The sequence below is a fragment of the Desmodus rotundus genome, chromosome 4 (assembly GCF_022682495.2).
Source record: "Desmodus rotundus isolate HL8 chromosome 4, HLdesRot8A.1, whole genome shotgun sequence".
Classification (NCBI taxonomy): Eukaryota; Metazoa; Chordata; class Mammalia; order Chiroptera; family Phyllostomidae; genus Desmodus; species Desmodus rotundus.
The window spans coordinates 114,892,207-114,908,033 of record NC_071390.1 but is presented as its reverse complement, the minus strand read 5'-3'; the positions used below and the strand labels follow the sequence as shown (position 1 = coordinate 114,908,033).

Genomic DNA, 15,827 nt, shown 5'->3' with positions numbered 1-15,827 from the left:
GGCTCCCATGCACCCCTCAACTATAGTCCTTTATCAACCCTTTATAGCTACACTTTAAGAGTTGTGTGGGCTGGCTATTTCTATCTTCCATTTAATTTTTTTAAACTTGTGTTAAATGGATATACCATGTTAATAATTTTATTTTAATTATTGCCTTTATAGAGGGGGGAAGAGAGAGACAGACATCAGTTTGTTGTTCCACTTATTTCTGCATTCGCTGGCTGATTCTTGTGCGCGCCCTGACCAGAGGATAGAACCTGCACCGTGGAGTATCGGGACAGCGCTCTAGCCAACTTAATTACTTGGCCAGGGCCCATGTTAATAATTTTTAAATGTACAGTGCAGTGGCATTAAATACATTCGCATGATTATTGCCCATTCACTTTATTTTACTACTTTTTTTTTGGTGGTCCATTTACTTTAAAGTGTTAATGTGTAAAAGTTGCAGTTAACTAGTACTACAAGATCTGTGATGAAAAGAGTAGTTCCATCCCATTTGTTTCTACTATTCTTTCCCCTATCTTGGTTAAAGTCCTTCATTTTTGTATCCCGAATGTCTGAACATCTTTTTTTCTATGCTCAAAGTTGATTGATAATCTGTCTGCATATAGAATTATGGGCTGAAAATAATTTTCTATCAGAAGTTGGGAGGTGACGCTCAGTTGTCTTGCTTCTGGTGTTGCTGTTGCAAAACCTGGAGCCACTGACTCTTGACCCTTTTTCTTTGTGACCTGCTTGCTTTCTCTGCAGACTGTTAGTTATTCACATCTTCACGTTGATGTTACTGTACTGGGTGCTTTCAGTCTGGAAACTTCAGACTGTGTTTCATGATGGGGAACTTTTCTTGAATTATTTCAACAACAGTGCCTCTTCCTTCCATTTTCACTGCTCTTTTTCAGGAACTGATATTTAGCTGTTCGACTTTCTGACCTGATCCTCTGTCATGTCTTTTTCACTCCTACTTTCTGTTTCCTTGTTATTTTATCTACATTTCTCAGTGGCTATTCCAGCCCTTCACTACTCTTAAGTTACACAGTGCCCTAGCCCACCCACCTCCCAACTTTAGCTCCAGGGAAAATATAGACCATCAAGAACCATCACCTCTCCTGCCGTCTGAGAGGAAAAAAGTGGCTTTGCTCTGTGTTTCTCCTGGGACCTAAGGTGATAACTAAACTACCCATCACATCTTCAGTTTCCATGTCAGACAGCAAGTTTCCCCCGTCCTAAAACACAACCAACGAAACAATCAATTAACCTTTTCATAACCCCATTTTTTCTTCTTGAAAGAATAGATGGTAGATATCTTTACTCTGTCACAATCTCCTTCCCTAACTAGAGCTACCCATCATTCCCCAGCTAGAAATATACGTGTCTCCAATCCCTTATTCTTCCTTACCAACCATAACTTACCCACTGCAAGTTCTAAAAATTCTACCTCTAACATTTCTTGGAAGTGTCATCCCTACCATCACTATTCCCACTTAGGATGAAATGATTTTCAAAACTGTCTCCTAGACACTAGATTTTTCTCTACATCATCCAACTTTCAACATCGCTCACAGTGATGCTGCTATAAAAGCTTCCTAAACTTACTGCTGAATAAATGAAGGAAGGAATAAAGTGCATCTGGCTGGGTAAGTATAGAGAGTTATTCTGTTCTAAGAACTAGGTTAGTGTGGGGCCTGCTTAGACCTGTTCTGAAGAACAGTTCCTGATCTATTTGTCTTTATTTCACTAAGTCAAGCTCAATTTCAAAATTATCTTGGCACAAAGTTAAATGACTCACACTGCCTGATTACAACACTTACTGTAAAAGCCACAGTAATCAAGATTGTGTGGGTACTGGCATAAGGACAGATATTTATATTCATGGAATAGAACTGGGAGTCCAGAATTAAACCCACAGATTTATGGTCTTTTGATTGTCAACAAGAGTGCCAACACAATTCAGTGGGGGAAAAGAACAGTCTTTAAAATTAATTGTCTGGGGACTAGACATATACATATGAATGAAAATGAACCTCTATTTATCCCATATATAAAAATTAACTCAAAATGGGTCAAAGACCTAACTCTGAAAGATAAACCTATAAAACTCTTAGAAGAAAACCTAAGTGTAAATCTTCATGATCTTGGATTAGGCAGGAGTCTCTTGGATATGACACCTACAGTATAAAGCAACCAAAGAGAAGATAAATCGGGCCTTCATCAAAATAAAAAAAACTTCTGTGCTTTGAAAGATGCCATCAAGATATAGTAAAAAGAAAGCCCACGAAATGAAAAATACTTTCTAAGTCTGATAGAAGACTTGTATGTGAAATACATAAAAATCTCTTACAATAATAATTAAAAGACAACCTAGTTGAAAATACACAAAGGATCTAAATAGACATTTCTCCAAAGAAGATCTACAAATGGCCAGTGTGCACATGAAAATGTGTAAGAATCCTTGGCCATCGGGGGAAAGGTAAAACCACAATGAAATACCACTTCACCCCCATTACAATGATTATAATAAAGGACAGACAGTAATGACTGTTAGTGAGGATGTGGAGAACCTGGTACTCTCATACATACACTTTTGGTAGGAATGTAAAATGGTGCGGGCACTTTGAAAAACAGCCTAATAGTTCCTCAAAACATTAACCAGAGTTGCCTTGTGACCCAGTAATTTCACTCCTAGGTATATAACCAAGAGAAATGAAGCAGCTCACACACAAACTTGTACAAAAATGTTCATGGAAGTCTTATTCCTAATACCCCAAAGTGGAAACAACCTAAATGTCTTATCAATTGATGAATGGGTAAATTAAAATGTGGTATTCCATACAATGGAATATTATTCAGCCATAAAAAGGAACAGAGTTCCAACATTCTACAACATGGGTGAACCTTAAAAACATCTATGCTAAGTGAAAGAAGCCAGACACAAAAGGCCGAATACAGGGTTTGGCACAAATATTGCCCCCTTTTTATTAAAGAATATCAAGTATGTAATTCTGTAACATAACAATGTCACACTCAAGCACACCATATGACATTTTAGGTGAAATGTTCAAGTTAAAAATTAAATTATTACACTCATGTTATTACCCTACCAACCACACTCAAGCAGGCATTAACTTATGCTGAACCCTGTACTGTATGATTCCATTTAAATGAAATATCCAGAGTAGGCAAAGCCATAGATGCCGAAGGCAGATTAGGGGTTGCCAAGGGACTAGGAGAAGGAGGGAATAGGAAGTTACTGCTTATGGGTATTGTATTTCTTTCTGATGAAAATGTTCTGGAATTAAACAGTGTATATTCAATAAAAACCATTGAATTTTACAGTTTAAGGTGAATTTTATGAATTACATCCCAATTAACAACCATTAACTTTGCATTCTTATAATCTCCAACAGGCGATTTAATTATTGTTCAGGATAGGTGAGTTGCTGAAGGTGATGTTGGGTCCAAAGACTGGCAAAGCTGAGAGACTAGTCAAGGAGGTGTGCTTTGGACTCACAGGCTAGTGACACTCGGCCTTGCTGTACTGGCAGTCACTTCACTGTCCTTTGGGTATATATTTTGCCTGGTGCACAACATGTATTTCTGTTGTAAAATTAAATGTATTTCTATTGTATTAAAAGGTTATCAACATTGTTGCTTATACACTATGGGTAAACCTAGAAATTAAATTTCCAATAAGGACTTCGGCAAAAAAGCAAAATCTGAGGCCTTAGGTAAGAAAAGATGACTATATGCTAAATTAAAGCCACTTAATGAGGATGAGAGGAAGATATGTCTGTACATCTTCACACTCATTTAAATTGTGAAGAAGTATGCACAAAATAATATTCATAAAATCCAAGTATCAGTTGAGTACCGTAGGTAACCTGGCTAAAGCAGCTTGCAGACTCAGAGCCACTGAAAATGAGAGAACATCCTTAGTGTTAGGAGACAGTGGTGAATAACAAAAGCCATGCCCTGTAGGAGTTTACTTTCTGGTGGGGGGAAAGGAGAAAAAAAGTAAGGAACAATATATACAACTTATGTCAGGTGGACTAAATTTTATAGAGAAAGATTAAGAAGAAAAAGGAGAGTAAAGAAGTTGGGGCAGAGGGGTGTTGCTATTCTATACAGAGTGATGGGAAAGTTCTCTTTAAATGACATTTGAAAAGAGGCTTGAAAGCAATAAAGAAGCTACATGGATAGTTAGATATTTAGAGACAGATATTTAGCAAGTTGATTACATGCATATAGCATAAGAAAATAGGCAGTTATTCCTCTGGCAGTACCCCAGATAAAAATTTACTAGGGAAACTATTAACTGGCATTAGTTTAACGTTACTTTACATTATTATAGTAAAAGAACAATGCTGACCAAGATGAAAACTAACCAAAGGCTGCCTATTTGTCTACCTGGGTGCTCCACTCCCAGGTAAAAGAACTGTATCTACCTAGATTTTTACTTTCCATTCTCTTCTATTAATGCCAGAGGAGGAAAATTTCCTCCTCTTTTAATTCTACTAATTAAGAGAAAATAACTTTTAGGCAACCAAGAAATACCATTTACCAGAACAGTATGCAATGCTTGGATTAATTTCTTTTACCTTTTAAAAAGTAACATTGAACCCAAATAACTTTTCTAAGACTTCCAGTCAATATGGCGGCATATGTAGACACGGCTTGCCTCCTCACACAACCACATCACAAATACAGCTAAATTATGGAACAACCATTACTCAGAATCAGCAGAACTTGAGCTGAATGAAGTCTGAAACTACAGAATTAAACCACATCCATCCAGTCTGGTAGGAGGAGGGGAGATGCGGAACAAGCTGGTCCCACATACATGTGTGATGGATAAAAACCTGGAAGGGATCTCTCCAGAGGGAGGAGTCCCAGTCCAACACCAGGTCCTGCAGCCCAGGGTGCCAGTGTCAGGAAGATAAGTCTTCATGACTTCTGGCTGCAAAAACCAGCAGGGATTGAGTTGGTAGAAACTTCTGGAGTCCTAAGCAGTTCCTGTTAAAGAACCCACCCGTGGACTTACTCAGACTCACTCCCTCTGAGCTCCAAACTGGGATTGCAGCTTGAAGGCACCAGTGGCATACAGCGAGGAAGTGAAGTGGCTGACATCAAGGTGAGAGGTGGGGGACAGCTTTCTTCTAGTCAGACAGGTGGGCAGAGCCACAGAGCTGGCAGGGTGCCATATCTGAAACTACATCAACATGGCTAACACTGTTTGCAACCTCTGCCCCCTAGGACATCCCCTGAGGCTCCATCCCACGCAACTTAGACCTGTTAACAGCTTTTCCATATGAATGGCTAGTCTTGGCTCAAGCTTCACAGCATCCTAAATCCTTTCAAACAAGCAACAACTGACCTCAGTGAACCCCCAAACCCTTACCTCTTAAGTGGCCCTAGGCCTGGCACTAGCAACAGCCAGCCTAGATTCACAGCTTGGCTCCACCTGGGAATCTCCAAGCCCAGCACAAGTAGCAGCCATCTTAGATTGCTTTATAGGCAGGGTGGACCCCGGCAAAACACAGGTGGGGGCTGACCTTGGCCTGCACGACCCAGGAAATGCCAGGGCTTGGGCTCTCAGTGGACAGCTATAGATCATGTTGGAGCACCACCACCCTGCCCCTGCACAGCTGATCCTCCACAGAGAGTGGAGATTGATGGTAAGTGGTCACAGCCAATCCTTGCAACTGACTGGCTTGGAAATCTCTCCCATTGATCTGCCACCAGCAACCAAGGCTCAACTATAAGAGGAGGGTGTACTCAGTCCACACGAAGGATGCACCTTGAGTACCCCACCTTGCGTGATAGGGGAGATCTGTGCCACTGGACCCTATAGTACACCTACTATATTAGGCCACACTACCAAGACACAGAGTCAAAGCAGTTCTACCCAATACATAGAAGCAAACACTGGGAGGCTGCCAAAATGAGGAGACAAAGAAACATGGCCCAAGTGAAAAAACAGATCAAAACTCCAGAAAAAGAGCTGAACAACATGGAGAGAACAATCTATCAGATGCAGAGTTCAAAACACTGGTTATAAGGATGCTCAAGGAACTTAGTGAGGACCTCAGCAGCATAAAAAAGGTCGTCAGAATCGAAGGGTACAATAATTGAAATGAAGAACAATTTATAGGGAAACAGTAGAGTGGATGAAGCCGAGAAATCAAATCAATAATTTGGAACCTGAGGAAGCAAAAAACAATAATCAGAACAAGAAGAAGAAAAAGGAATCCAAAAAAAGGAGGTAAGTATAAGCAGCCTCTGGGACAACTTCAAGAGGTCCCACATTCTTACCATAGGGCTGCCAGAAGGAGAAGAGAAAGAACAAGAAATTGGAAATCTACTTGAAAAAATAATGAAAGAAAACTTCTTTAATTTGGTGAAGGAAATAGACATGCAAGTCCAGGAACCACAGAGAGTTCCAAACAAGAGGGATGCAAAGAGACCCACGCCAAGATACATCATAATTAAAATGCCAAAGGTTATGACAAAGAGCACATCTTTAAAGCAGCAAGAGAAAAGAAGTTAGTTACCTACAGGGGAGTTCCCGTAAGACTGTCAGTTGATTTCTCAAAAGAAACTTTGCAAGCTAGAAGAGATTAGCAAGAAATATTCAAAGTCATGAAAAGCAGGGATCTACAGCTAAGACTGCTTTACCCAGCAAGGCTATCATTTAGAATCTAAGGGCAGATAAAGAGCTTTCCAGAGAAGAAAAACTAAAGGACTTCATCATCACCAAACCATTATTATATGAAATGTTAAAGGGACTTATTTAAGAAAAAGATCAAAACTATGAACAATAAAATGGCAATATATACCTGTCAATAAGTGAATCTAAAAAACTAAGCAAACAAGAACAGGGACAGAATCATGGATACTGAGAGCATTTGGATGGTTGCCAGATGGGAGGGGGGTGTAGGGGAATGGGTGAAGAGGTGAGAGGATTAAGAAGTACAAATAGGGAGTTACAGAAGAGCCATGGGAATGTAATGTATAGTATAAGATATGGAGTAGCCAAAGAACTTATATGCATGACTCAAGGACATGAAAAATGGTGTAGGGGTTGCCAGAGGGAGTCGGCAGAGTTGGGTGGAGGGAGGCAAAGGGGGATATATTGGGACAACTGTAAGAGCATAATCAATAAAATATCATTAAAAAAATTTTTTGTACATATCTCCATTTCTTAAAAGTAGAGAATTACAGTCTTAAAAAGTAAAGGTACCACTAAAAGGTATTGAGGGAAGAGCTAGATAATCCATAATATTCTCTATGAAAAGTCTTCACAATCTGGATTCCCAGAAAGTCTAGGCAAAATGGTCTATAACATCTAATTTTGAAGAATATAGGGGTCTTTCCCTCAGCCCTAGGTATCGTTAGGGTCAAAGAGGCCACTAGTTTCTTGAGATTTACATAAAACTTCTTAAGACATTTAAACTACCTGGTAGGTTCCACAGGTTTATATCTTTATAGAGTCCACTAGATTTTCAAAGGTTACCCAAGTTAGCGAAACTCAAATTAGAAAACAGTGTTTAATCAATAAGATCAAGCCTGGGTCAGCAAATGCAGCTGTTTCAGACAAATATTAAAAATATTTAAGCTAGAACGTTAGAGAGCTAAAAAACAAAAACAAAACAAGCTTCAGGCAGAAATTACAAAAGGAAAAAAGTGGCAAAAGGGGCTGGGCTTCTCTAGGGTAATTATCTTAATGTAATCAGTCCCAAGGGGAAACAGTGTTCTGTAGCAATCTGTTGACAGTGTGAATAATAAATGTGATTAAAGAGTGATTTCAAAAGTATAGTTTGAAATGGCGATGGAAAAATAAATAAATAAACTATACTGATTCCCAAAATGTTCAGGATTATAAAAGCATCTCAAAAATACTACAGAAACAGAAAAAAATATTTTTAGCATCATTGTAAATGGTGTCATTTGGGGGCCAGTCACTACAAGGAACACGCTGCAGAAACAAATGAGGTGTCCATTCCATGCCTCACACTCCTGTCTCCATTGCTGTGACAGAGCAGCTTTCCTAAGCTTACTCAATGCCATGTCGAGGTTTAAAAGTCAAGTTTAACTTGAATATTATCCACGCCCATTAGCCAGAATTTAAGGTCATCTACGATGTGTGCTGTACTTAAAAGAAATACCCATGTGCATAATGTTGAATGCTCTATTGTTTTAATTCACATAAGCCATTTTAACTGTTCAGTTTGAACACTGAAAAGTCTATGGTATGTCAAATGTGTAATTTTTTTCAGGATGCAGGATTTAGAATGCCTGTAGAGTCTCTTTAACTTTGAGAGCACGGACAGTTGAAACGTTTGAGTGTATACTAAGTGCAAATTGACCACTATTCCTGCCCTTGGTGATCTTACTGTTTCCCAAATAACCACAGGGATTTAAATGTCTGCTAGAGAGAATGCAATACCAGAGTGCTTTAAATGAGGGACAAATCACATACACTTGGGAGGCAGAGAAAATTGTAGACTTTTTAAATGCTACCACTAAAAGGCAGTTTGATATTAACATGAGATTTACAGACCAAGAAGGGAGGGAAAGCATTCCAAGTAGAAGGTACCACCACAAAGTAGACACTATATGGGGGAAGGGTTGCTAAATTATAGGACAGTTTGGCAAGCCTGGTGGTTCTCAAGCTTTCTCTCCCCAACCCCTCAAAAAACAAAACCACCCACATAAAATGGATGTTACTATTTGCAGCACATTTCCAAAGGCTGATTTGGCTAGACGCCTTCAAATCTGCAGGCAAATCATCCAACAACCTGTTAAAACTTTTAACTAATGCAACTGTCTTTTTAAAAGAAAGGGTTTATCGGGCCACTGGTAGCAAAGAAAAGGCTGGTCTTGGGGAATGGTATCTAACCCCCCTGAAGCATATAGCGGTAGAAAAGACAGTGTGCCTTCCTTCCCCCAGAGATTTGCAAGTATTTTTATAGATCAGATGGGGTGAAAGAGAGGTAAGCCGTTCTAAATGGATCCATGAATGCATTAGCTATAGACAAAGGATGGAGGAAGGTAAGGGGGGGCTAGTTTCAGGATGAGCTCCAGAGTCCACAAGGAAGTGTAGGCTCCTGTGCATTAGCTGTGAGAAGCAGAAGGGAAATTCATATGTAAATCAGTGGAGGCTCCTGGGGTTCTATGGGGCTGGAGACTTTTGGATAATGGGATTAATAGCCACCTGGAAATTAATCCTAAATTCCAACAGATATACAGAATGTGAGCAGTCTTGTCAGTGCTGTTTCACAGCTATTAACAGGCTTTTTTGTCGAACCCTAACTGGCATGCCCCAAACTCTTGTTGCTATGTAAGCTCCTCTTGGAGTTAGCTCTTCCAATTTTCCACTGAAGGAATATAAGGGATTATTTTTTCACAAACTTGGATATTTTAGTATTAGTACTAACAGCTGGATTAAAGTTAAGTGGGAGTTAAGATCCAGTAAGTTAAACTGAGAATCTCAAAAGCCAGGCTGTGGAGTTTGCACTCAGGCTCCTCATTATTTTTATTCAAATTACTACCATACTCGAATCTCAATGTGCAGTTTGCTGAGGTTGCAGAATGAAACAAAAATCACAACATGAAATTATACGTTGGCTAGTCTCTCCCAGATGAAATCTGAGTATTATAAACACCATCTATTTTCAACCAGATAGAAGATGTAGGAGGTCAAATCATAACCAAAGAATCTGACAAATGAAGGTCAGGCAGTTGGAACAGTTAAATCACTGGGCAGAAAAATCAACAAGGCATTCTGAAAGAAATTAAGTGGGTGAAGATCAGTGTTTGCAAAAATAACTTTATGACTCTACTGTGTGTTACAGTCAAACATCAAAAGCTCTGACACGTCTAAGATGCCACTCTACATTCTTTCAGAATGACAACTTAAAAAGCCACTCAATTTATAATGAAGAGAAATCAATTAGTATTGTTCTATGTAGTAATTTTGGTTATTATCATAAAACTTTAAAATTTATTTTTTAAGCTAATATTTTGATCAGTCCTTTTTTTTTGTACCATTATGGTAAGATTTTGGTATCCACATCAAATGGATTCTCTTTAAGTGAGCTTTTCTTGGCTGATAACAATTATCCTCAGATAATGACTTCCTGTACTTAATTTGTTAATGACGGAAAGGCATTCAAAGTTTTTTTCTTCTTTGGCAGGTATGGGGGTTAGGTGGGGAGAGAGGGAATTAACATTTTACCTAAATTATGCTACTTGGTGATTTATAATTATTAAACTGAGTTCTAGTCTGGTTGAGCAAGAGTGAACTGACTGTTAATTACTCTTGGGAAATTTAATGGGTTACACTACAACTCTTACAGTAAAGAACCTCTTGGAATAGTTTGGCTTAGGGTGGTAGCAGTGGCAAGAATATTTAATTTCTTGCAGATAAGCCTTTATTCCTTTTCCTAAAACAGTTTCTGGGCAAGGCGTTTCCAAAGCCAATTCCAAGGAGATGACCTTTAAGGACACTGGGACATCAAAAGGATAAAGGGGTGGTGGGGTGGTACACAGTTCAAATTTGGACTCCCTGAGTTTGAGACGTTGGCAAGATTTCCAAGTGGAGAAAACCAGCAGACAGTTGGAAATATCCTAGAAGGATTAGTCATGTTATGGATTCAGAGAAGAAAAAAATTTTTTTCATTATTTAATCTGTAACAGCACAACACCCAATTATTAGGCTACTGACATTTTTTGGTATGCATGAGAAAAAGCAACTATTTCCATTGTTGTAAAGGTTTTATTGAAACTTCAAGAATATAAACACTTAATGGCTAAAAAAAGACAAACATGGTGGCTAAAAAATAGTGAAAGTGAATTTTGCTGTATCCATTCAAAATACTGGACTATCTGTTTGTAATGTCGATTTATTTGATGCCGGATAAATGCGTAACAAGTTATATGAATCAACTGTGAGTAATACTGAAGTCACTGAACAACTTCCACACTCAAGTTTCCTGGGCAGTTATTACTGCATTACTCCTCCCAGAATGACTGTTTTGGGATTCTACTTTCTCTTACACATCTACTAGTCCCTATTTTCAAGAGAAAAAGACCTCACCCAAATTCACCCCGATCTGTGCTAACATTTCCTTTGCTGTAACTTGTTTACCCCCAGGTCAGTCAAAACAACATGTGAGTGACTGCCCCATCTGGCATGAGGTCACTATTAGTTTGGCATAATTCTACTAATGTATATGGAATATTGCTTCTTTTTTTCCCTTTAAAACAGAAAGGATTACATAATCCTGGACCTCAGAAGTACTTATGAATCACTACCACTGCCCCCTCCCTCAACAAGCACTGCAACATTGTATCTATTTAGCTCTGCTTTGAAAATGTCTTTAAAAGTAATGCTCCCAACTAAACCACTTAACCAGTAACATTTTTGAGAAAAACAAAACATGAAACAATGCGTATGCCTGGGGGGAAGAATTTCTAACCCCAGGTAGGCAGAGGACCTGGTAATTATTCTAATGAATACGTTTCTAAAGAGGCCAGTAGTCGGGTTCTTACCTTTCTAATTTAAAACTGTTTAGATGGACTAGTAAGTTGTGCAATTTAAAGGAGGCATCTAAAATGTGCATCTTTGGGCACAGGTGCCTGGGATAAGCCCGAGGCATGAAACTGTAAGAGGCAAGCGCTTGGTTTAAAGGCGTTTCTCAGCCGGTAGTAATTTCTCTTGAATTAATTTCTTTAATTCAAAAAAGAAGTGAACGTCCTTAATGTTCTAGTTTCTGGTTGCCACCTGACACGTCATTACAGAAGAAGGGAAAGTAGATGATAGGGTGATAGGGAGGGAAGAGGAGAAGGGAAAAGTAATGATACTGCAAGTGCGAGGTAGGATTCTGCCAGTCTTATGATTCCAGCATGGCATGGATACTGATAAAATCTGGCTTTTCCAGGCTGCTGATTTTGCGGGGCTGGTATAAATGAACATGATGCTCAAAGGAGAAACCTCTCCCCTTTCCTCTATTCTCCCAAATGTACCTCGCCTCTTATACTTCCAAAGTCTTACTCCCTACGATGGTACGGATGGGATTCGTTCCCTATTTCTCATAACTCTCCCCCCACGAAAGAAGCGGGGTCATTCCCCTCCTCTTTGCAGATGCCTCAACCACTGCACTCAATATATAACTGCGATGTTTCCTGATTTCTGTACTCCCAGTAGCTCAAGCTCTTCTACTCCAGTTCCTGGTTTCCCCAAGAACCTGGCCCGCCTGTCCGCGCGTCTGCTGCGGCCGCCCCCTCGCTGCCCCGGATGCGAGCCCAATGCAAACACCGGGAGATGCGCGCGCGGCTGCCAGCACGCTCGTGAGCTCCCGCCCTCTTCCCCAAATAGATCTTGTTCGTGACTGGCCCGCGCCCAGTTACCTACTCCAAGGTGTGGGGTGAAGGAAAGGGTACTCCTTTGGGAAGGGGGACGAAAGAAGAATGCACAAGTCCAACGATGCACTCTCCAGAGATGCCGGCGCTACTGATTGAGTCACAGCCGCGCCCGGCAGTTATAAGAGGACTTCCCTCTCCCGGCACCCGTAGAACCCCAGCCGGTGACACAGCTTTAAACGATTACCTTCCGGGGCAGTACGCGTCCAGCTGCGAAAACGGAGGTGTGCAGGTGGTAGAGTCCCTGTCTCAATACTTCGGAAACCCATTCCCAGGACCCAAACTGTGGTGTGCGTGTGTGTACACTAAAAGTATTCCCCATAATTCTCTGTTCCTTTTTCTAGCACTTCCTCTTTGTTTTATGGACCGGAAGGGCCCTGGAGCCAAAATAGCTCGGCGGGCATTTCCGGAACTGGAGAGGTGGGTTCCGGGAGGGTGCCGGAGGGGGAGAGAGGAAGAGAGGACGGCGGCCGCTGGAGGATGAAGAAGGAGCATGTGCTGCACTGTCAGTTCTCTGCGTGGTATCCACTGTTCCGAAGCCTTACCATCAAGAGGTAAGACGGAGGGGCTATGCCGGGGCGATGGCAAAAGAGAACTGCGACATTTTCGGCGAATTCTATCTCAAAAAAAGGCAGGCCTTGTAACGACTGTTTGGGAGCGCCAGGGCCAAGATTTCGACTTCATAGTGATATTTCAGGTGGCGAGATGAACGAAGTCGATCCATATTTGCGGTGAGTTCTCTTGCTCATCAGAGTGTGCTAAAGGAGGTAGAAGGATATGTTATGGTTCAGAGAAGGTCGGAGGCTGCTGAGTAGTGGTTTAAGCCAGTTTAGACTTAGGGGTTCATCATTGTTTTTAGAATTACCAGAGAGGAGTGGTGATCGGGAGCACTGGGTAGTCCCGGCTTTGCCACTTACTAACCCACCGGGGGACTTATTTACATAAGAACAATGATACACACCCCACCTCAAATTATATTGTAAAGCTCCAGTGTGACAGTATATATGGAAGGGATTTTAAGTAAAGTGTAATTTACATGTTGTTAAGAATGGTCCCCTACCGCCAGAGGAAGCTATCCGGAAAAGTTGTGGAACAGTATTTGGTTTCTGGTTCTCTAGTCTACAAAAAAGGAATCCGTCCCTATTTTTCAAGGCAAACGTAGGATTAACTGTATGATCCTTCGCCCAGGAAATTCAGGTATTGTAGGCAAGGCAGGTAGGGGAATATCCCCAAATGTTCAAAAGCAATCATAACATCTGGAGCACGATGGACGAGTACACTTTCACTCACTAAGAGGGATAGATCAAAGAACTGCCTGTCCGTGGGTACTATTTTCTGTAATTTAGGGCAAGATTGCCTCTTATTTCGATATTTACTGCCTTTGGCTTTTCATTCTGTCCTCTTAGTGCAGAGTGGGAATGCAGAGGGAAACAGTTTTGAACTTGGAGGGATTGAAAGAGCATAAGGAGATTATTCAGGACAATTCTTTTTCATTCTCTTATTCATACATAGAATCCTTCCTGTTGCCATGGTGTAATGGAGGTTAGAGCAGCTCAAAGGAAGATAATCTTTTCATTTGAAGATGGTAAAGGTCACACCAAAACAAAAGGTCTTCAGCAGCAGCATTGGACATTACCTCCTCTCATAGAAGTAGTCTTATGTGATATGCCCGGCCTTCATTACCTGGCATAATTGAAATAGGCTGTGGGTCTGAGGTGATGATAGAGTTGTTTCTTTGGGGTTGGTATGATATAAGGTATGTTTGTGAACCTGTCAGACATTTTCACACTGGGCGCACTTAAAACTGACATTTGATTTTTATGCACTTCTTTTGTAACCTCTGGTGTACTTTTTCTTTGCCCTCAGCAGAAAATATAACGGTTAAGAATTGGAATCTGGAGTCAGGCCTGGCTTTGAATTTTGGTTCCACTAGCATCTTGAATAAAGTGCTTAATCTCTCTAAGTCCCCTCTGGAAAATTGAGACAATAATAGGATTGTCATGGGCATTAAATAAGATAAAGCAGTTAAAATGCTTGACACTGTTTCTGGCATATAGTAAACAGATATGCTGTATGTTGTTACATTTTTGACTTAATCAAATATCCATTGAAGCAAAATAACTTTAGTTCACTTTAAATATGTAACATTCATATTAAGCAGAGAGTGAAAAATAAACCAAGAGGTGGGATTTTCTGAACCGTCCATGACTAAGCTGTGTTTCCTGAAACCATTCTTTACTCTGTTTAAACTCTTCAGTCTAATTAGTTCTGTGGTAATATCACTAGACCTAACATATGGCAGGAAAGCCCTCACAACCCAGGCCAATACGGTGGATTGTATTAGCATTGTCATTGCTGTTGTCAGCTTTAATGCTGAGGGACTGACTATTCTGGTTTTTGACTCAGCATTATTATCTGGTGTTTATTAATTATGGTTCAGAGAGATGATTATGCAGGTAAGATTAGAAGTACATTTTTTGAGAAGTTCCAGAACTTAGACTCAGGTTTAAGAAAAATTAGCTGGAAGGCTTTGGGCCATCCACTTTCTAAATCTGTTTCTTTTCTCAAACATTCAAGTTACATTACTCTTGTAAAAGTCCCCTTCTACCTCTAGGGTAAGTTGTCTGTGTGTGTAGAACTGTATCAACCTGGTGGTGTACTTTTGTCATTTAATTCTTTTACATCTGCCAGTTAAGCCTCATTGGATTCTTGCCTGCATAATGTATTTCAATGACCGATTTAAGCTCTTTTCTAACAGCCTTACTTGTAAAGTGTGCCAGGCAATGAATTATTTATGACTTCAGTCTTCCAGGCACGGTTCCTTTTTCCCCTGAGTTTTGGTGGTACTTGGTATATCTCAGAACAGCACTTACCATACTGTACTGTGATTTTTTCTTTTTCCCCTCATAGGCTTTTCATTTTTTTAAAAAATATATTTATTGATTATGCTATTACAGTTGTCCCATTTCCCGCCCCCCTCACTCCACTCCATCCTGCCCACCCTCTCCCACCCACATTCCCCTCCTATAGTTCATGTCCATGGGTCATACTTATAAGATTTTTGGCTTCTACATTTCCTACACTGTTTTTACCCTCCCCCTGTCTATTTTCCACCTATCATCTATGCTACTTATTCTCTGTAACTCCCCCCCCTCTCCCCCTCCCACTCCCCTATTGACAACCCTCCATGTTATCTCCATCTCTGGTTCTGTTCCTGTTCTAGTTGTTTGCCTAGATTGCTCTTGTTTTTGTTTTAGGTGTGGTCGTTAATAACTGTGAGTTTGCTGTCATTTTTACTGTTCATATTTTTTATCTTCTTTTTCTTAGATAAGTCCCTTTAACATTTCGTATAATAATGGCTTGGTGATGATGAACTCCTGTAACTTGACCTTATCTGAGAAGTACTT

At 40.2% G+C, this 15,827-nt stretch overlaps 2 protein-coding genes across 9 annotated transcripts in view; one reads left to right on the top strand and one right to left on the bottom strand.

Moving 5' to 3' along the window:
- NUDT5 (nudix hydrolase 5) overlaps positions 1–12,740 on the bottom strand; it is a 37,709-nt gene extending 24,969 nt beyond the window's left edge. The window contains exon 1 of one of the 3 annotated variants that reach the window (XR_008426695.2): positions 12,608–12,740. The gene's annotated coding sequence lies outside the window, so the exon portion shown is untranslated. Of the gene's footprint in view, positions 1–12,408; positions 12,550–12,607 lie in introns of those variants that run through there. The other 2 variants (XR_008426696.2, XM_024580238.3) reach the window with 2 other exon arrangements.
- Positions 12,545–15,827, top strand: part of CDC123 (cell division cycle 123) — a 56,124-nt gene continuing 52,841 nt past the window's right edge. For 4 of the 6 annotated variants that reach the window (XM_045186193.3, XM_024580227.4, XM_053922885.2 and 1 more), the window contains exon 1: positions 12,763–12,974. In XM_045186193.3, coding sequence (XP_045042128.1) covers positions 12,901–12,974 — 74 coding nt within the window. In that variant the 5' untranslated portion in view covers positions 12,763–12,900. Of the gene's footprint in view, positions 12,645–12,762; positions 12,975–15,827 lie in introns of those variants that run through there. The other 2 variants (XM_053922884.1, XM_045186191.2) reach the window with 2 other exon arrangements.